Source organism: Besnoitia besnoiti, chromosome III, assembly GCF_002563875.1.
Source record: "Besnoitia besnoiti strain Bb-Ger1 chromosome III, whole genome shotgun sequence".
Taxonomy (NCBI): domain Eukaryota; phylum Apicomplexa; class Conoidasida; order Eucoccidiorida; family Sarcocystidae; genus Besnoitia; species Besnoitia besnoiti.
The window spans coordinates 218,210-238,397 of record NC_042358.1 but is presented as its reverse complement, the minus strand read 5'-3'; the positions used below and the strand labels follow the sequence as shown (position 1 = coordinate 238,397).

The 20,188-nt window shown below is 60.1% G+C and overlaps 2 protein-coding genes across 2 annotated transcripts; one reads left to right on the top strand and one right to left on the bottom strand.

Moving 5' to 3' along the window:
- Window positions 1–1,897: 1,897 nt before the first annotated feature.
- On the bottom strand, window positions 1,898–12,092 carry BESB_043450 (uncharacterized protein; the record flags this gene model as incomplete). The annotated part of the gene is made up of 11 exons (XM_029362796.1): window positions 1,898–3,591; window positions 3,866–5,029; window positions 5,415–6,045; window positions 6,525–6,986; window positions 7,332–8,391; window positions 8,905–9,031; window positions 9,371–9,421; window positions 9,672–9,940; window positions 10,431–10,536; window positions 10,818–11,394; window positions 11,742–12,092. 11 exons carry the CDS (start codon window positions 12,090–12,092, stop codon window positions 1,898–1,900), a joined length of 6,492 nt encoding a protein of 2,163 aa, XP_029220162.1.
- Window positions 12,093–15,512: 3,420 nt separating this feature from the next.
- On the top strand, window positions 15,513–18,602 carry BESB_043440 (ribosome biogenesis regulatory protein (rrs1) protein; the record flags this gene model as incomplete). Its single annotated transcript, XM_029362795.1, has 5 exons — window positions 15,513–15,559; window positions 16,466–16,552; window positions 16,886–17,030; window positions 17,295–17,794; window positions 18,431–18,602. The coding sequence occupies 5 exons, from the start codon at window positions 15,513–15,515 to the stop codon at window positions 18,600–18,602; spliced, it is 951 nt and encodes a 316-aa protein (XP_029220161.1).
- Window positions 18,603–20,188: the final 1,586 nt, after the last annotated feature.

The following is a 20,188-nucleotide window of genomic DNA, read 5'->3' as shown; positions in this document are numbered from 1 at the left end:
GCGCTCTGGATGAGAATTTGGAGAAGAATAAACAGACAATGCCAGTGTTCAGCAGAAAAAAAGAGAAAAGAAGACTGGAAAGAGGAAGAAAAGATAATCCAGAAAGAATAGTGAAGGTGGAAGAAAAAACCGGAAAGAAAACGTAAGAAGCTGGGCGTAATGCATGAGAAAAAGTCAGCGGAGGATGAAGAATGCATGCACTGAGAGAAGCCGGAACCGTGAGCTGGCGCTTTGTCTTCTATCTTTCCGGAGTTGAGAGATGGAATTTCCGCGGTATTTGACGAATTTCTGGTTTGCGAAAAAGCAAAACTCTGCAAGAAGAGGTCCGCAGAAGAAATCGGATTCGCTTCCGCGCAGCAGATGATCTACATCGTGCCTATCAGTGGGTTCGAGAGACGCCACATTACTCTCCCAGTACACCGGGAGATTCTTCCTCCAGGCCCCACGTCGGCGTGTTTGCTCTCGATTTCCTTTTTCCTTTCTTTAAATCTCTTCTCCGCTCTTTCCGCGAATAGCGTGCCTCACTTCTTCTGTCTCTGCCGCTGCACTGTGAGCGACTTCCGCCTGAGTGTTGGACTGTGTGGAAACGTACCTAATTCAGGTCAAACAGCAGTTGATGTCACAGATTTGGAATTTCTCACCCGAAGAAGCAAGGAGACGCTATCCGACTGTGCATGTAGATAGAAGTTCCCCTTCCTGCTTCGATCTCAGCGCAGGCCGCAGTCGTTCGCCTTTATCGGCGGGGTATGCTGCTTTATTACTCTCTTCTTAAATGGTCGTATCTCCAGGGGTTAACATACAGATAATAATATATAAAAATTGTTTTATGTAGATCTAGGTAGGCAGAGACGTGTGCACGCGACGTAGCGCGCAGCCTCTCGGGGGCCTAGCAGAGCCCAGCAGCTTGCAACAGAAGCGACGCACGCCTTCTCAAACGAAAGAGAGCGATATACGTCTGCGGAATGCGTTGCTTCGGCGCGTGGAGAGAGACACTTTCGGTACAGTGTGCCGCTCGCTCCCTGTCGCTGCTGGAGCGCCGCAACTGCGGCGACTTTCCTTTTTTTTTGTCTACTCTGGCTCGTTCAGATTCATCTGCATTTGGTTTGTGCTTCGGCTAAATTATCTGCTGGACTGGCGCGAGAGTCGAATCGACGTTAGAGCGTTTGAGGCCGGTTTTCTAGGTTTATATGCCAGTCACTTTTTTGGAGAGAGTGTCTCTAAGTGTGTCTCCTCTCTTACAGAAGAAAAAGCGAGTCGACCGCAGCCGCAGTTTTACTCCTGCGAGCACCCGACACAGTGCGCTGCGCGACGTGAAGTATTCGAACTAAGGGAGGCGCTAGGGCGTGGGTGCCTGTCTGCTTCATCCCCGCTAGAGCCTTGATGTGAAGCCTTGTTTCCATTGTTCCCATCTGCGCGCTGAATTCGGCGCCACAGTCCCGAAAATGAAATCCAACGAGGCAGGCGCACGGGCGAGTCGCTGACAGCAGCCACTCTGCAGCCAGCGCCTTCAAAAGAAAACGCGCGACAGGAGTGCGGCGCCCCGATCCGCACTTAAACGCATGCAAAGGAGCCACGGACACTCTACACAACTATACATGCATTTATTTATAAATATGTATATATATATATATATATATATATATTTCTGTTTTATATTGCTGTACACACAGAGGTACAGGTAATATCTATATGAATATGCATATGCATTCTTACATTGACCGACTTACACGGTAGCCACACGCGTTCTTGCGTGTTGCTACCGTGTAAGAGCGAACTTGCGCCCTTATTTGCGCACGCTCACCAAACTGCACACGATTCGCACCTGCAGACGCCGACCCCGGGGAGCCTCGCCTGGCGGCCTCTCTGTCACGGCTTCCGCGACTCGCGAAACCTCCTCTCACGCCCTGAGCGCCTTTCTGGGCTCCGCGCTCCCCAGCGAAAAAGACGCGGCGGAGGTCGCTGAAGCCGCGCGCGGCCTGGAGGCCGGCGAGACCCGAGAGGAGGCAACGGCCCCCCGCCGACAGCGAAAAAAAACGGCGGGCGGCGGCGCCCAAGGCTCCAAACACGGGTGGAGCGGGCGCGGCGGCGCCGCGAAGTTTGTGAGTCCGCGCGAAGAGAATGCGCTCAGCAGCCGGCGATCCACTGCGGCTGGGAATCGACAACGAGTCCGCTGCTCCCGAGAATGGCGAAGCCGAGAAACGACGCGGCTGTGGTGATCGCCTCCGAAGCAATTCAGGCGCGCGGCCGCGCCGCCGTCCTGCGAAGCAGCGACCCAGAACGGCGTGCGAGGGTGCACGCCCACGAAGGAGACAGAGTCGAACCTCGACGAGACGCCGGGAAGCGAGCAAGCACCTGGCGAACTCAGGAGCCGCGACGAGCTGCCTGGGGCGGGAGGCGCGCCCTCGCAGCGCGTTGCCAAAGGAAGCGGCGACACGCGCGTCTCTGCGTAAACCGCGTCGGCGTGCGTCTGCCGGCGCAGTGGCCGGGCCGCGGGAATGGAGCAGAGCGGAAGCGAGGAGGCGGACGGATGGCAGGCAAGCTGCGATGAGCTCGACCAGCGCGGCGAGCAGCCCGAAGCCGCGAACGGGCTGTGCGAAGGCGGTGTCCGTGCCGCTGCCGAGTTCACAAGCTGGGCGGCCGCGCGGCTCCCCCCCAGCCAGGGGAGCGAGGACCTCGAAGACAGGCTCGAGCGGGAGCTCGCCACCCCCTCGCGACTGCCGCTCTCGGGGCGACCGCCCTCGTCGTCGTTGACGTGCTCCCCGCGAGGTCTCTGCCCTTGATCGAGCCGCGCCGAGGGCAAGGCGCGCGACGCCAGCCAGCCGCACCGCCGCGGCGTCTCTTGGAAGAGAGGCACTTCCTCCTCAACCAGCCTAGCATCGGCCTCAGGCACCAAGTCCCGCGGCGCCCACGCACGTCCCGGGGGCGGCCGCGAGCGGCTGAGGCGCGGCGCGGCGTCGCGCCGAGAGGACAGCCGCCGCGGCGTCTGGCCTGTGGGTTCCGCCGGGGTCTCCTGGGCGCGCGACAGAGACAGCCACGAGCTCGACGCTCCGCCCAGGAGACGCTCGGCCTGCGCCGGCAAAACCCCTGCCTCGCCCGCCAGGCGCTCGCGCCGAGCCTCGCACGCTCGTCGCTCGCCGCCCGTAGCGTCGCCGGCGCGGTGGCGTGCATGAGCCTCTGCAGGCGCGCCTGCGCCCCCTTGGCCGCCTGCTGGGTCTCCGCCGTCGTCCCTTTGAGCCCTCGGGGTGCGGGTGAGGGGCTGCGGCTCGGCGCTCGCAGGCGCTACTCCGGCGCCCGTTTGTGGCGTCGCGCGACGCAAGTCATGCGCACAGCAGAGCGACGCGGCCTGCCGTTCCCGGCGGTGCACGCGACCTGTGGAGTCTTCTTCTCGCGCTGTCGTTTCTTGGTCTGCCGTCGCGTCGCGCTCGCCTCTGCCTTCACACAGCCGGAGGGCAGACTGCGCAGAGAAGGCTCCAGTTAGCGGCACTCGCAGGCCGCCGCCGTCGACCGCATCGCGCGCAAGGCCTTCTAGTCCCCGCCCTCGCCTGCCCTCTACGAGCGCCTCCAGCAGTTCGGTCGCGGCCAAGACGTGGCCTGATGCGCAGACAAAAAAAAGTAAAAAAACTTTGAAGATTAAAAAAACGGGCAAACCCGCGGACTCCGTCGCGGTCAAACGGCAACACACCCGAGGGAAAGCATGTAACAAATATAAACTCGTACTTCGAGACATGTGAATTAAGCTACACAAGAAGTCGAAAGAAGCTCTGCCTCTCAGCGGCTGCTCGGCGGATTACAGTCGCCGCACACAACGAAGAGAAACACCCTCCCCCTACGACGACACCAGCCGCGATCGCGCCCTCACGCTTACGGGGAAGCGGGTAGACGCTCTCTTCGCCCTCGCGGAGCTCTTCGACGCCGTCTGCCGCATCGGCAATCCGCGCCGCGTCGGCGTAGTCCTCTTCCCCTTGACCCAGCGACCCTTCGGCTCGCTGGCCTCCCCAGGCGCCGCGCAGATCGCCCAGATCTCCTTTGGCTGCCCCCGCCGCGACTCCTACTTCGCTCTGAATCGCGGCGTCTCCTTCGCTGTCTCGTTCGCCGGAGTGCGTCGCGGTCGTCGCGTCGCAGGGCAAGGTGTCGCTCTCCGCATTCGCGTCCACCTCGGCAGCGCGTCCGGACAGTTCGCCGAGGCGCGCGGAGACGCCCATCCGCTCCGCGGCCATGATTTGCCGAAGCAGGCTGTGCGCGTGGCAGACAAGTCGCCCAAAGGCTCGCCCCAAGCCGCGCTCTACCAGCTGATCCCCGGGAGGCCTTCGCCCCTCTGCGCAAGGCCTGCTGGGGTTCGACTCGCGGCTTCCGGCGCCCTCGAAGGGCTGCGCGTGCCGCGCGCGGCTGCCCGCGGCCTCATGCGGTTCGCGGCTCGCCTCGCTTTGATCGGATTCCGCGCCTCGTAGTCTCGATTCCGTCTCTCCGTTTGGAGTCGGTTCCACTCGCCCGGCGTCGCACGGATCGGGAATCGCGGGCGTCTCGGCAAGGCTGCGTCGCAGTCGCTCAATCGCGCTCAGCGGCATCACCGCCGCCGCGTACAGCGAGGCGCTGGTCGGAGACCCTGGCGACCGCGCGCTCTTCGCGGCCTCTGAAGCGGAGTCTCGGCCGTCCCCCCTGCGTCTCCTGGTCGCCTCTTCGTCGCTGGCGAACCGCTCTGACGCGTCCGTCTCCTTCGCAAACCCTAGCACGCTTTCCTCGCCCGTTGCGGAAGCTCTGTCGTCTGCGCCGCGCGCCGCCGCCACCGAAGGGTCTTCCCTGAGCTCGCTTCTGTTCTGGAGAGAAGACGCTCCGCTAGCGCTTGCGGCGCCCAGACGTCCTGCATGACCATTTGCCATCGCGGCGGGCGCCTCAGCAGGACGAGCCTGTGCGAGTTTTTCTCGAATATAAGCGCGCACCGAGTAGAGCGCGGGCGCCTTCCCGAACGGATAAAACCAGCGCGAGTCCGGACACTGGCCCTCTGCGTACATCTGCAGATTCCATAGCAGACCTGAGAAAAAGAAAACGAGCGAAAGCCGAGACGCAGGCTATCGGACGCGGTGACGCACGCACGGAGTTGCGCCACGCAATGCGTCTACAGCATACAAATAGATCAACAAATAGATCAATACATGCAGCCACGCAGACGCTTGGAACGGTTCAGATACACATATGGGTAGACGCGCATACCGCGCGAGGGTATGTCACATGGAACCTTGTAAAGAAACAAAAAACGATACACATATGCATCTATAGATACATGTAATAAACCGTCACTTAAACATACAGGATTATGTAGCCGGTTCACCAAAAACGTGCATACAACGTAAACTATGTGCATGTGTCGCGTGTTGTTTCGTGTAAGCGAGACAGTAGAGTCTCAGCGCGTTTCTCACCTTCGAGATACGCCTCGACTTTCGGTTTTTCTGCCTCGGCGTTTTCCGCCAGACGCGCGTCAAGGTCTGGCTCTGCGGGGAGTGTGGGCGGCGGCTGTTCCCTCTCGTCTTCGTCCCCGTCGCTTGCGTTTTCGTCTCGAAGTGCCTCTGCGCCCGCAGGCGAGGTTGCCCCCTCGCAGCTCCGGTCGCGAGGCGGAAGGGCTTCAAACGCCCCAGCACTGACTCCCCCCGCGTCCTCCGCCCGGCGCGCGAGGTCGAGTTCGTGCGGCTTCGCTTCGCTCGTTTCGGCGTCAGTCCTGCGTGCTTGGGCACTCGCCTCTAGCCCCGTCGTCTCCCCGGCCTCGCGGGCTGTGGCAGGGAGCGCGACCGCGGCCTGCGAGTCTCCAGACTTGAGACCAGAGTCAGCAGTTGAGCTGGCGGACGCCGCGCGCCCTTCTCCTCCCCCGTGGGGAAGCGCGAGCTGGCCTTCAGTCTTCTCAGCCGGGACGACGCGACCTTCGCTTCGCGCGTCGTCGTCGCATGCGCCGCGGGCCTCTGCGTCCGCGCCCGGCTTCGCCTCCTGCGTGCCGCCCATCGTCCAGCCCGCCAGCCGCAGAGAGTGCACCAGCGGCGCGGAGAGCTGCTGGAGCGCCTGGAGGGGGGGGCAGACAAACCAAGACATGCCGCAGGTCTAGCAGCGGCGCGAGAGCCAAACGACGCAAACATACGCCGCGTACTTTCGTACTTTGGTGTGCCGCAGTGCGCACCGCGTCCTGGCCTCTGTCTCTGCTATGCGTCCGTCAGTCGATGTCTGCCCTCTCCACGACCCGGCTCCTGCGCTGCGTCCAACAGTCGGCCGCGGTGCCAAGACGGAGATATCAAAGACCACAGGTTGGGCAGCCGTTTCTTTGCACAAATGTGCACGCAGATGCAGACGCATGCAGCGGCGAAATGCAGCGATTCCCCACGGCTCGCGGCGCGCTCTCAGAGGGGACAGCGGCGAGCGCGTCCAACTGCTGAGTCAGGCTCGCCGGTTGCGACACAGCCACAAGACTCTACTCATAGAAGAGAGAATCTGCAGGCAGGCGCAGCTCGCTTTGCCGCGAGACAGGCCCCGCTGTGAGGACTTACGTGCATGGCGATCAGGTGTTTTTGCTGCTTCTTCGGAACGCCCTCGAGGTTTGTCCAGGCCGCGTAGAGCGGCAGATCGCCGATCGCCACAACCGCGAGCGCGAGCCCAGCCAACACAGGCACTCCCCCTGCGTCTTCGGTCTCCAGTCCCTCCGGCGCGGCTTCCTCGTCTGCCTCGCGACTGCGGGCGACAGAGGACGGGGCACGGCACGGAGGAGACAGCTGCGCGGAGAGTTCGTCTGCAGGCCGGAGCGGACTCTGCCGATCGAGGAGCTCGCGAAGCCGCGGAAACGCGAGGGGCTGCGACGCCACCGCAGACGCAAGAGAGGCGAGCGGAGGCGCATCGGCAGGAACCGACGACGCTGCGGCGGAGTTTCCAGCCAGTGGCGACGACGCAGCGAGACGTGCGTGCAGGTCGGGGGCGGAGAGCGTGAAGATCGACGGCGGCGACTTAAACACCTTCTGGGTGCACGCAGCGACAAAGAAGACGCAAGAGCTGTACTGGCGCACGCGCGAGGCAGCCGGGGGGGGGGGGGGGGGGGGGGGGGGGGAAACCCCTGAGAAAAGGAAACAATCTCTTTCATAAACGAAATCGGAAGCAGCCAAGGCAGGAGGCCAAGGGCCTCGTCACCCGGGTACTTATTCTACGCAGGCCTCCTGAGCCTGTCTTTGGAAGCCGCTTCGTCGCGACTGGAAATCGAGTTTTAGAGGCTTTTCTCTGAGTCCACCTCTCTAAGCCCCGCGCGTGCGCGCCTGCCTTGCCACCAGTGAGATCTGAAACGCTCCGAAAAATGGCAGCCGCCTCACCAGACAGAGGTTGTTGAGTGTGTTCGCGGGGCTCGTCGCCTGCAGGGTACATGCGGCCTGCAGGAGCGCGGGCACAAAGCCCCGGAACTCAGGCAGCAGTGCAGCGTTCAGTTGTGACCCTATCTCCTCGTTGTCCTCCTCTTCTTCTCTCTCTTCTTCGCGTTCCTCGTCTCGCTCGTCTGCGCGGTCCTCTTCCTCGTCGACTTCGTCGTGGCCTTCGTCGCGGCCTTCGTTCTCGCCTTCGCCGTCTGCCAACTGCGGGTGTCTCGGCGTCGCCTCGACGCGGCCGAGCAGCTCGGGGCTGCATGCGCGCAGCAGCTGCAGCGCCGCGTCCTGCTTGGCGCCCTGCTTATCGCGTGCGCGGCCCACGAAGCTGACCGGCGCGCCGCGGTCGCCTTCGCCGCTGCCGACGGCGGTGGCGGCGAGCGCGAGCAGGACGTCGCGCGGCACGTGGAGCGTGGCCGCGAAGTAGGCAGGCCCGAGGCCGTCGGCGCGAATCTCCCACTGAGGAAACCCAGAAAAACGCGATGCAGCGAGGAGCTGACCGGCGCCGACGCAGCTGCGCCGGGCAGACGACATTGCATGCAGACACACACACACAGATATATATATATATATATATATGTAGAAACCAGATATATAGATGCCAAGCGAGCACTCGAAACCTGCTTCGCAATGGGGCGACTGAACAACACGAGCGGAAAACCTTGAAGCGCATACGCGGAGACAACGCAAGACGCCTCCTACCAAAATACGCTGCGAATCGTCTGCAGCTGCGCACTGAGCTGAGACGTTCCTATTCTCGTCTCCACTGCCTCGCGCGGGAGCGGCGGCCTCTGCTGGCAGCGCGAGGCGGTTCTGAGCGAGGAGCTGGTTCATCAGCGCCAACGGCGAGAGCTTCGCGGGCGCCTGGAGCGCCACGGTCGCCATCCGCATCTGCTGCAGGGCGATGAGGCGTAGACTCGAGAGCTTGTCGAGCTCCTCGAGAAACGCGAGAAAAAAAGAGAAATCAAATGCGCGGGTCGTCGCCTTCACGAGCGACGCGTCCGCGAACTCCGGTCTGAAGGGCAGTGACCAGCACAGAAAACGCGCAGGCCACACATCCACGAGATGTAAAAAAAAAGAAAAAATGAGGAAAAAAGAGGCGGCAACAACAGCGCTGCTCAACGACGCCTGCAGCTCCGCAAAAACGCGGAAGACACACGTGCGAGAAAACGCAAATCCAAAAGAGACGACAGCTGCGTGCACGAAACTCGACTGGGCCGTTTGGCCCCCGTCACCACAAGTCTTTATATATACGTGCGTCCAGAGGCTGCCGTGCGCAGACAAACTTTTCTCCGCCTGCGTATTGACTCTCAAGCCGCGGAAAGTAAAATCCAGGCATGCATGAGATAAATCAGCGTCTCATATACGTATACATATAGGTACATATGCGTGTGTGTGTGCGTCTACGTAGAAAAACAGAATGTGTAGATGTGCGTGCAAGCGTGGCTGCATCTGGTGGATGCTTGCCGCGATCGGCGAAAACGCGTCTGCATAGAGTGTGTATTCTTCCCCCTCTCTGCGAGCAAACCTTCTTCGGACGGCGGAGTAGGCCTCGAAGAATCGCGGAAACGTAAATCCGCCGGCCTTCGGGAGGTAGTCGTTTCCATTCAAAACGCACAAAAGCGCCAAGTCGCGCCGAATCAAATGTGAGCGACCTGAAGATAGAGAAACACCACGTCACTCCGATTAGCGTTGCTATATTAATACACGGTTTTCAGTGGCAACACGAAGAGACAGACAGAATGCCAATGCAGAGGATAATTTCTTCTCCATCTACGAATGTGTAGACGCAGATAGGCGTAGGAGCCCCCCGCACGAAGCGAACAGCATGCACACTCTGTGCTCTACGCACGCATTCGTTAGCAAAGTTCCTTTTTTCTGAGTAAGGCCATCCTGCCGCCAGGCGCCCGTAGGTTGTAGCCGGCAGGACGAGTGAGAAGGAATAGAAACAGTCGGCGCGACTCGCTCTCGGGTCGCGGCGGCTGTGGACGCACCGGGGAATTGCAGATCGAGGGCAGCCAGCAGATGCCGCAGCGAGTAGAGCGCTGCAGACGCAGAACAAACTAGACACGCGCAACTCCACGCGCTGCCAAACGCTGCCGCTCCGCGCGCAGACGCCGCTGCCGCTCCGCGCGCAGCCGCTCCGCTGCCGCTCCGCGCGCAGCCGCTCCGCTGCCGAAGGCGCCCACGCAGCGAGGGGACGTCACGCGCCTCTCCGTGACGCAGTAGGGCCTCGCGCATCACCCATGTCGTCTCTGCTGCCTCGGCGTTCCGCGGTCCGCTCTGCGGGCTTACTGCGCGTGTGCTTCGCGTCGCTGAGGCGCCTCTGCGGATTGTAGACGAACAGGTTGGGCGCGCCGGGGAACGCGAGGGCCTGCACCACGAGGTCTGCGTCCGCCCCCACGATCGCCACGCTCTCCTCCGCGGCGGACGCAGTCGGAGGCTCCGCGGAAGGAGACGCCGCGAAGCACGCAGGCGCCTGGCGGCCCTGCGTCGAGGCGCGCAGCCAGTCGATCAGCTTCAGCTCTCCCTCGCCGTATGACGTGGATCCGGAGATGAAAAACCTGAAGAAAGCGAGAGCCGACGCGCACGCCGCTGACCTGCGCCCGCCGACAAGTCGACTCCGCACGCGCCTTTGCAAAAACCGGCTCGCGCGCCCGGCCTTGAGCGAAACCAAGACTCGCGAGGCTAACCGTCGACGCAGTTGCATGCGGCACAACGCGAGTGTAAGGTCAGCCAATCGGCGAAGGCAGACGGCAGCTGAGAAGGAGCCGACATGCAGGCGGCAAGTGCTTCGCGCGCTTTATCCATCCATGTACATATATACATATGTTTATGTGCATGAAGGCATACTCGAACACACATAAATCTACACACACATCATACACCTGTATACCCACGCGTATACATACACCTCTGTAATTGTCTATCCACATACATAGAAACCCATATGAACAGTGGCTGTCGAGTGGGGCATGCAGGCCTCAGAAGTGTTAAATAAGTTGAGAGATGCACGCGAGGACGGAGAGTTGCGGGTTCCGCTGAAGGCCTTACTTCAGGTGTCGATCGCGGGGGGAGGCGAGGCGCTGCCACGCGAAGCGCTTGCAGGTTTCCTCCACTCGCTGCATGAACGCTGTGCCCGGGGTGAGCAGATACGAAGCTGAAAAGGAAGATCGAAAAAGACCGAGTGCATCTCCTCGCGCATCCACGCGGCTCCTTCGCGGAAACAGCCGCGCAACTGACGCAGGACACAAGCGATATAAATAGATATCCGGGCGTCGGTCTCTACGTATGATACAAAGGACAAGGCAGGCGCCTCTGTTTAGGTGCGGCGAACAGGCGCTGCGTTCTTGGAGCACCCAACCCAAAGAAGGTCAGCCGCGAAGTCATAGGGGTTGGTTTTCGCAAGGTTCCCTCGACATCTCCCCCTTCTTCTCTCACGAATGCGGTAGCGTTCCTTCTTCTTCGGTGGAGCCTCCGCAGACTCGGCAGCCGCGTCTGTGCTGCCGGCGCGCCAGCGGACGTCTTCGCTGTCTGCGGTGCAGCCTGAGCCTTCCGCTTGTGTGCCGTCTGCATCCCTCTCTTCTTCATCGCCGCGCCCATCTGCACACCCGCCATCGCGCGAGTCGCCCTCCAGCTCCTCCGCGCCTTCATCGTCTTCCGCGGCGAGCGGCTGTTTCGCCCTGCGCCGCTTGGCCGTGGTGAGCAGCTTCGCGAGCGGCGGCACGCCGTCGAGGGCGAAAACAATCGACTTCCGCGGTCGCAGCCTCCTCACCGTCGCGGCGATCAGTGACACCAGCCGCCGCAGAACGGCCTCCTCGTCTTCCGCGAAGCCCGCCGACGCCGCGGGCTCCGCGGAACTCGGGGGGTCGGGGCAAAGGCCCGCGGCGCCCAGGGCCTCGAAGCCGCGCGAGGCGTCCTCTGCGGCGAAGCGGCGGCGGTCCGTTGGCCTGAGGCTGCGGGTGCGGTGCAGCAGCGCGGCGGCGGAGGGCGCGGCGCGCGCGGGGACGAGCGCGGCCTGAGCGGAGACACGCAACCGCCGCAGCGTGGAAGCCGGAGACACTCTCAGATGCAGCGGCGCGCTCTGGGACGCCGCGAAACGTCTGCCGACGCCACGAGACGCTGAGCTGTGTGTCACGCGTCGGCTTCACGAGGCGTGGGCGCCTCGCGTTTTCCCTCGTCTGCCGCGTGTTTTGTTTTGCTTGTGAGATTTCGGTTTCGTGGACTGCGCGACATCCGCCCGCCTCTCGGTTTGAAGTCATGCAAACTGTCGAGCCGCCTTCCTCTCCCTCGGGCGCGCGGCTGCTTTCCGCATGCATTCCCTCTGCATCGCGCCGCGCTGAGTTTGTCCCGCAGCGTGCGTACCTGGTGAAGGAGCTGGTTCAAGTCGAAGAGGAGACTGTCGACGCGAAACACGTCTCGGCGCGTGTGCAGCGTCTGCACAGCCGAGGGAAACGCCTCGCGCAGCCAGGAGTGCAGCCCGCGGACGCCCGCGCTCGCGAAGAGCAGGTTGACTTCGGTTTCGGCGCGTCGTTCGCCTCGTTGGCTGCCGCGGGCAGCCAGGAGTAGACAGAGCACGGAGAGGATCGTCCCGCGAGCGCACCTACGCGCGCGCGAGCGGCAGCCAAGGAGCGCAGCGAGTGGAAAGACACAGGCGCCAGGCAGCACGGCGGAGGCGAAGAGAGCGGAAAGAAGACGAGAGAAGAAAGTTCGCATGGTGGCGTTGTCACGGAAGCCCTGCGCCACGTAAAGAGGTACGGGTACAAAGAGTGGAGCGAGAGGAAAGCATAAAGCCTCTCTCTACCAGGGCTCTGAAGTCTGAATGAGGAAAGTGTTCGCTGCTGTCTCAGGCGCCGCCATACCCTCCTGCACCGTGTGCAGGTCAACGGTCTGTACCCCCCCGAGAACGGAGAACAATTGGAGGAAACACATTTAACTCAGCAGCAAGCGCCGGCAGCACCTGCACGCGAAATGTAGAGAGCGTCAAAATGTAGAAAAAAGGAGAAAAATCGAATCTCGCGGTGCAGCAACGCGGCGCGAGACGGCTGTCTCTCTTTGTCTCTGTGCGCCTGTGTCTTGACAACTGGGCGATGTGCCCGTGCGACGCGCCGCCGTATTCACCGAGTTCATCTCTGGCATTTTCTGCTCGTGAAGAGGCATTCCCTTCGAACGCCTGTCGCGGGTTTCGCCTCCCCTCGAGACAAAGAGAGGCTCGTTCTCCGCGCGTAGTCTGCGCTCACGAGAAAGAAGGCGTCTTGGCGCGTCAGGCGTCGCCGAAGCCCCGACGCGCCGGAGACTGAGACTCGCTCTTCATCGCCATGAGGAACAAAAAATTCGAGTAAAACGAAAACTGCAGAGTGGTAGTGGAGTGATGCTCGGTTGCAACAGCGAGAGGGGGCAGCTGAAACGCCTCTCGAGATATGCAGTGTGCGGCTCATGTCTCGCGTTGCATGCAGCCGCGTGCCTGGCGGGTAAAGTTCTCGCAGCTCCGTCACGTTTTCCTCGAGCCACGGGCTGATTTTTTTTTCCCTGATGAGATGTCGTTTGAGAAGGTCCTGTCATGGGCTTCGTTGCCTCTCGAGAGGAAAGCATCAAGTGTAGCGGCTCGCCAAAAAAGGACTCGAGGCCGCGCATGCAGCTGCGCCGACTCCGTCTCTGCAGCTGTCTCGTCGGCGCGTGCCAGGCAGGAGATCATGTGATTTGATTTTTCTTCCCCTTGAAAACTAGAGCAACCACGAACGGGTACATGCCTCCATCTCTCGTGGTTTTCTTCGTTGCGGACTCGAGCGACCCCGCGGCAGATATCGAGGCTCCAAACGGAGGCCCTGAACCCTCAGATGCAGGCGCGGATGCTTTAGGAGGCTCGACTGGTGTATCGAGGTGCGGCTACCCGGGATCATGCCGAAAAGATCTTCTGCAGGCAGACATTGTTTTGTATGCAGACGTGGGGTCATAGAGTGCAGCAGTTGCTTCATACGAAACCGTTGCGTGCGCCAGGCAACTCTCTGTGGATTCGTATGCATGTGGCAAGGCTTGACCCCGACGACAAACGCAGTGAAGAAGTCCTCTCTCTTCGAGAGGCTTTAGCAGTCGAAGAGAGAGAGAGACCGCGAGGCAGCCTCTGTCGGCCGCGAAGAGGCGTATGGAAACTGCGGGTAGCTGTAGAAAGAGTAAAGACGTTTTTAGTAGACTCTGAGACTGATCCGCATATATCCGCTGTTAGTGCGCCTGAGAGCTGAGCGACCATGTTGCTGCCAGATGCAGACGCCCAGACCATCGGTCGCCAGCAACGCATGCATCGATCGGTCAATCTGTGTCTGTCCCTCCGTGGGCGCCTATTTGTCTATCCGGCAATCCGCTTTCTCCGATGCACTCTCTCTATGCGCTCTGCTAATCCGTTTAAAGTGGTAGCCGTGAGAAGCACCCAAGAACAACGCGACCGCCTCTTTTCCCTGGCAACTGCTAATTTGCACAGATAAGATGGCTACTTCAAATGTGACAGTAACTCCTCAACATCACAGCTATGTCGAATTATCGCCCAGCCGTAAGAAGCGTGCATCAGGTAACTCCTTTTCAGACGAGAGCGTCAGAAATCGTCACCTCCCGAGGTGGTGAGCGCGTGAGGCCTTTTGGGCGAGCCCCTCGCAGCCCCCCCGCGGGATGCTTTTCAAATCCAGAGCTCTAAGCAGGGACTACTGTTAGTCTAGTTTTCTGCGTGCCTCCAAGCTCGCAGTCTCGCCTCTCTTGCAAGTTGTTTGACAGCCAGCTGCGGCAGAAGACGTTCGCGTCTTCGGACGGGACCACGAGGCAGTGAAGCAGTCTCACCGAGTGCGTCGTTGCTTATCACACAGGCATCTGAGAGGAAGTTCTCTCTCGCGGTGTATACGGCTGAGGGCGCCCAAATCGACTGCGAGCCAGAGCTCGTAGAATGCTCACGATTCAAGGCCCACTTTTAGCTTCTGAAACAGTCCATACGGGTGGTGCTGTCCCGCATCACAAAGAACATCGTTGTCTGTATCTCATCAACGGAGTCATCTTCAGCCTAATCAATATAATCGTTTTCCAGCTTCGCCTGCCGCACACTCGCAAAGCGCTGCTGTCGGGCAGTCACAACGTAACGATATGGGCTGCCCCTGTTTACCGTCCTATCTGCGACGTAGGCTTCGCTGTCGAAATCTCAGTGTTTACGGAGAAACTGTTGGGTCGCCTGGCGTGCGTGTCTAACTCTAAAGTCTCTGGCGCTTCTCAACAGAGTCAAAGCCCCGCGCCTCCAGGGAAGAAGCGAGGACACGTCTCATGCAGGGCGATACAGGGCGGAAGCCACACGCGCCAAAAAGAGCCGCCTCCACCAGCCAATCATCTCCGGTAAGCCGCGAAGTCCTTCCGCGCGCCAAACACGCAGACGGAGCCCAGAAGGGCGCGTGCCTCCGCGAGTTAACTCATCCTCAAGGCGCCCGTAGGAACCCCTTCCGTATTCCTGCCAACATGCCGCCTCTGTAGAAGCGAAATTATGGAGACATTCTTCATGACTCTCCTCGTGTCCCAGGTAGGGCGAGAGGCCGCGCTATCGCACAGCGAGTGCGAAAAAAATCTGCGAGACTCGCTGGTCGCGCATGCGCCGCACGCGGGAGCGAGGCTGCGGGGCTGCATGCGTGGGTCGATGCGCTACGAGTTGAACTTCTTGAGAAGAAAGAATCAACTGCGAGACGATGCACACGAAGAAGACTCTGCGGTCGCAAGAAGGAAGGGACACGCGAGCCTCTGTCCTTGAATGCACCCTCAGGGTTCGTTCAACTCCACCTTGTTTTCCGCGCGCCAGCGCGGTCTCTCTGAGAAAAGAAGGCGTTGCGTATAACGCGAGCAAAGACCTGTTTAACCTGGCCATTCGTCGCAGGCGTTTGACCAGCTCCCTCGTCGCTTTTCTCTCGTCTTTTGTTTTTTTGTCCTTTCTTCTTCGTGGTCGCGCAGCCCTTCTCGCGGCAACGCGTTGGAGCCCTGACAGCGTCTTCTCGGTGGAGGCTCGCGCAGCTCTCAGACGAAGCCGGTCTTCAAACGGCGTGTTCTTGCCCGGAGGCCTAGCTGCCTCTCTCTTTTTCGAGGAATAAAACTGGCGCTCCTCTCTTGCCGAGTCCCACGATGGAAGGCGTGGTGCCTGTATCCCACTACCTGCCCGCTGCGGAACCGTGAGTCGCCCGTCCTCTCTCGAGAAACAAAAACTCTGTTCCGCGCACGACGCCTCTTTACCTCCTCCCGCAAGTCCCTCTCCTCTCTCCCTCTCGACTCCCTCTCTCTCCGTCGCAGCGAAGTCGGCTCGATAGAAGGGTTTTAGAGTTTTCTTCGATGCTGTCTGCACGAGGCTCCAGCGACTCAGTCAGAGCCTGCAGCTGAGAGGCCACAGCCTCTTGGGTGTGGTAACTCGACTCAGAATGCTCCAACAGAGTTTCGCGTAGTCCCTGGAAGTTCGTGCCATCTTCCTGTGTCTGACTGCGGCGCTGCTCGGCTGGCTCGGTGCTCGCCGAGAGCTCGTCTTCAACGTGCCGCTTCGCGTGGCACACGGGCTAACTGCGCGTCGTCTGCGGCGTCTACTCGCGCACATCCTTTGGACACATTTTTCTCTTTTTCAGCTTGTTTCCCCCTCGTTGCGCTCCTCTGAATCTCCGTATGCTCCCTCTCCTTGTGTTCGCGCGCAAATATTTGTCAGGGCCCCGGCAGCGCCTGCGAGTCGTCGTGTCTCTGCATGCGGACTCGCGTCCCCGCCGGTCGATTTCTCGTGTTTGTCGGCGGCTGCACATCGCCTCGGCTGTCGATTTCAAGTTTCCGCTCTCGTGTGGCTCGGCGCAGTCTGGCCTGCGCTGCATCGCTGACTCGTTGGCCTCCAGCGAGGCGTAGCGAAACTAAAGACTTCGAACGCCGTTGAGTCGCTGCGTGCCTTTGCCCACGTGACGCATGAGCTGACGGGGCTTCTGGATCGTGCCTCCAGCGCGGTTGCTTCGGGCTCTCTTCTGTCCAAACCTCTTTGGAGACGCTGCTTTCCAGCGCGTGTCCACTGGCGCCAGAGGCCGCTTATCGAATTTTTTTTTTTTTTTTAGGCTTGCGACCGGCGACAGCAGCTCGTTGGAGTCGCACCTGAACTACCTGGTCGCGATTGACTACACTCCCGTCCTGCACACAGACGAGTAGGCGCGACTTTCCGTCCTCTTTCTCGTCCGTCTGTCGTTCGTCTTCGTCTGCATCGCTAGTCGCCTTTTGTGGAGGGGGTTTCAGAGGAAAGCTTCATGCCCCGTAAATGGTTCAACCTGCTGCAGGTGTCTGCCCTCGTTTGCTGTTGACTCGTCACACTGCTCGCCTGAATCTGCGCAGAGGCCTGCAAGGATATGTCGGTTTGTCTGTGCTTCTGACACAGCCAAGAGGATGACCAGCCAGTTGGCGGCTGAGTTTTCCACGGGCGTGCAGTGGCACGCGTTGCAGCGTGTCCAGTCTCCTTGATTTTCGTTTTCCGTTCTCTTCAGTCTGGCGGAGTTGACGCGCCGGAATGCTCAGACCATGGTTGCGCAGCTCTGCGCGCTGCCGCACGAGTCGACAGAGGACGGCCTGCTCGTCGCGCTCCCGCCCCCTGTGAAGAACTCGGCGTTCAAAATGCCGCGCATGCACCCGGTAAGTCTGTCCCACCCCTTCCTCCGTTGCTTCTGCCTCTTTTTCTCCGCATTGCCTTCTGTTCACGCTGCGCGGGGTCACTCGTGGGCGGCGCCTTGCTCCCGTCTCCGCTTGGCTTGGCTGACGGCGTTCGCGCTTGCTCTCTCGCGTCAGTGCGCGCCCGCTTGCGCCGCTGCGGCCGCTGCTTCCCGTTGCGTGGGTTCGCGTCTTTGCTCCGCTCACGCGCTTCCTGTGTCTTCTGATGCGTGACTCGTGGCTGCGCAGGTGCCGGCGGCGCGCCCGCTGACGCGTTGGGAGCAGTTTGCGAAGGAGAAGGGCATCCAGAAGCGGAAGCGGAGTCGGCTGGTGTGGGACGAGCACACGCGCGACTGGGTTCCGCGGTGGGGCCACAAAGGCGTCCAGCAGAAGAAGGCGCTCGCGGAGGCTGTCATCGAGGCCAAGGGCGGCGAGTACTTGGGACGGCGCGGCCGCGACCGCGGCGTGGCGAAGCGCCTCAAGACGAATCCGCCCGCAAAGGCGCGAGCGGCCGCGGAGAGCACTTGTCCCTTCGAAGAGGAAGCCAAGGAGGCGACGCTGCGCAAGGCGAAGCAGAAACTGCGCGAACTCCGCAACAAAATGGAAGCCGAAACGAACCGCAGACTCCCCGCCGGCGTCCTCGCGACCCTCGCGAGCGGCGGAGAAAGCAAGCTGGGGAAAGACGGCAAGAAAGCGGGACTCAAACACAGGAGGCAAACCAAGGAAGCGCTCCAGGAAGTCTTAAGGCGGTAAGGCGGCAGTTCAGGAATGGCATTAAGAAAGAGAAAATCCATAACATAGTGATCTCTACGCGCCAGCAGGCATGGAGGCGCGGGCTGCCGATTCCACGAGGTGCGCGCGGCCTGTAGGGCCTGAGAAAGAGAGCGAAGCAAGTGGAGGCCTCCATGAGTAGCTGGAGGAGGCTGGGTTGAGGCGCCTTTGTGTACGCAGTTCCATATCGCAGGCAAGAGGAGGTTTTCTTCTTTTCTTTTCCCGCGGCGTGTGTGAACGGGCTGCATGCTCTGCCGGAGACGCGATCCAATAGTGCGAGCTCCTGTCCCCTAACACTTTTCGTGAACTCCTCTGATTACAAGTAACATATCAGATTCTCTTGTCTCTTATGGTGTTTAGAGAGTTCCCAGTAAGCGTCTCTAGTGTGAAGGTTATCCAGCGGTGCCGCGAGGGCACGAGAGGTCTCTGCGGATCGGGATGCGACGTGGAGTCGGAAGCTCGTGTCCACGTGTTTGAGTTTTTTTATCGACATTCCGCGCTTCCCTCTGGGGTTTAGGGTTTTTCATCACGAAGCAGTGGGGCTGGGACGCCTCAGCGGAGCTTCGCTGCAGAGATCGGCGTGCGCGTGATTTTGTCTCCCCTTTTCTTTGCAGCGCGCAGACCTCCACTGCGTCGTTTGGGCAGTTCGATCGCTTGGCGCGAAACGAGAAGAAGGAGAAACAGAAGACTCGCACGAGGGGCGTTTCGCTGTCTCTCGAAGAGGAGCGTGGAAAGTACCGGCGACACTTGAAGGACATCATGACAGCTGCGCCCGCAGAAGCTTGACGACCTTCTGGGTCTGTCTTGGTCTCGTCTCTCTCTCTCCCTCGTTCTGTGTCTGGCCGCAGAGGCGGCAACTTGAAAACTCGAAACTCTTCTTCACTCTCGCTAGCTCAAAATGCATGCACTCATGCGCATCTTACCCAGAGACTAAAAACCAAAGCCCACGCCTCACATTTGCCTCGCCGTTGCCGTACGATATAAACGTATCTAATTATATATATATATATATATATATATATATATATATATATATATATATATATATATATATATATATATATGGGATAGGGGGGACGATGATATATCGAAGTCATTGTCTTGGATAGCAAGCAGAAAGCGAACTTCTAGTCCTGTCCCGTGGGCTGTACGCTTCAGTGGGGCAGGAGGTTTGCGGCTTAGGTTCATGATGCCGTCTTGGTTGCAACTCCGCTGAACCTGGTAGCCAGGCTCTTGGCAAAGTCAGGCTTGAGGATCTTACCACACATGGGTTTTTTATGATTCCAGGATGATATAATGAGTCCAAGTTCAGCCAGTAAGCTTAAAATATAGTGTCGATAGCCTCAGAGAGAGGCATGCGATTCACGGAAAAACGCAAGCTTCCCGACGAGAAATCGACCGCAGCCCTCCACGCATGACAATCAGAGGAAGAGACCTGGGCTTGCGCGTTCCTTTGCAGTCAGCTTGAGACACTTGGAATGCTCGATATCGAGTTATCGGCTGGTGCTGGCCTGTTCGTTGATGGCCTGATTAGTTAGAGCTATGCGTCTTGCCAGCATGCAGGCGTTTTGGATCTCGTTGTTGACCTACAGCTTCATCGGTTGACAGCTAGAGCTCCTTGTGCGCGTGCATCTAAGATCGAGTTCTGCTCATTAGCAAGGCAGTGACCTCACCCAAGATCGGCCTTTAGAGAAGGGCATTCCGTGAGAGGTAGATGGCTGGGCGTCGGGACTCCCGTCTCCGTAGCTCTTTGCTTTGCTGTCACACATAAGCACACCTTGCCACTGAATCGGCGTTTCTCAGGTTCATTTTTCGGCGACCACGGAACTGGGCAGTTCGTTCCACACCTGCACGCATGGCTGATGCGTGGGGCGTCGGGTTGGCTACATTCCGAGCGCTTACTAAGCTGTTGGCGGACAAGACGAGGCGCCGTTCGGGTCTCAACCATCTGTGCTAAACAGGATTCGGTCGCCTCTGCGCCAACACTTTTTTGCGGGGTGTTTTCCACGTGGCGCGTGACCTTAACGCTGCTTTGGGCTAACTGTCCGGAGTCTGGAGTACGTACACAAGATCCGCGAGCCACGGCCTTACAGCAAAACTCGAAGCGGCCAGCTGCTGCATGGTGTAGCCCGCTTCTGCGAGGCCCCCCGCCTGCCTAGCTCGACGGATGCACACCAGTCGGGAGGAACCCGCGCAGTACAGAGTGCAGGTGGGCAGTTCTAACGAACGGAGTTCGCTTACTGGCGCGCATGCACGACAGGGGCTACGTTCAGAGACTAGGGAACTCTCCCACCGCCGGATCTGGCGCTCTCCTGCGGCCGTCTCGCGTGGCGGCAACCGCGAGGCCGTTTTGGGCGGGGAGACGAGCTCCG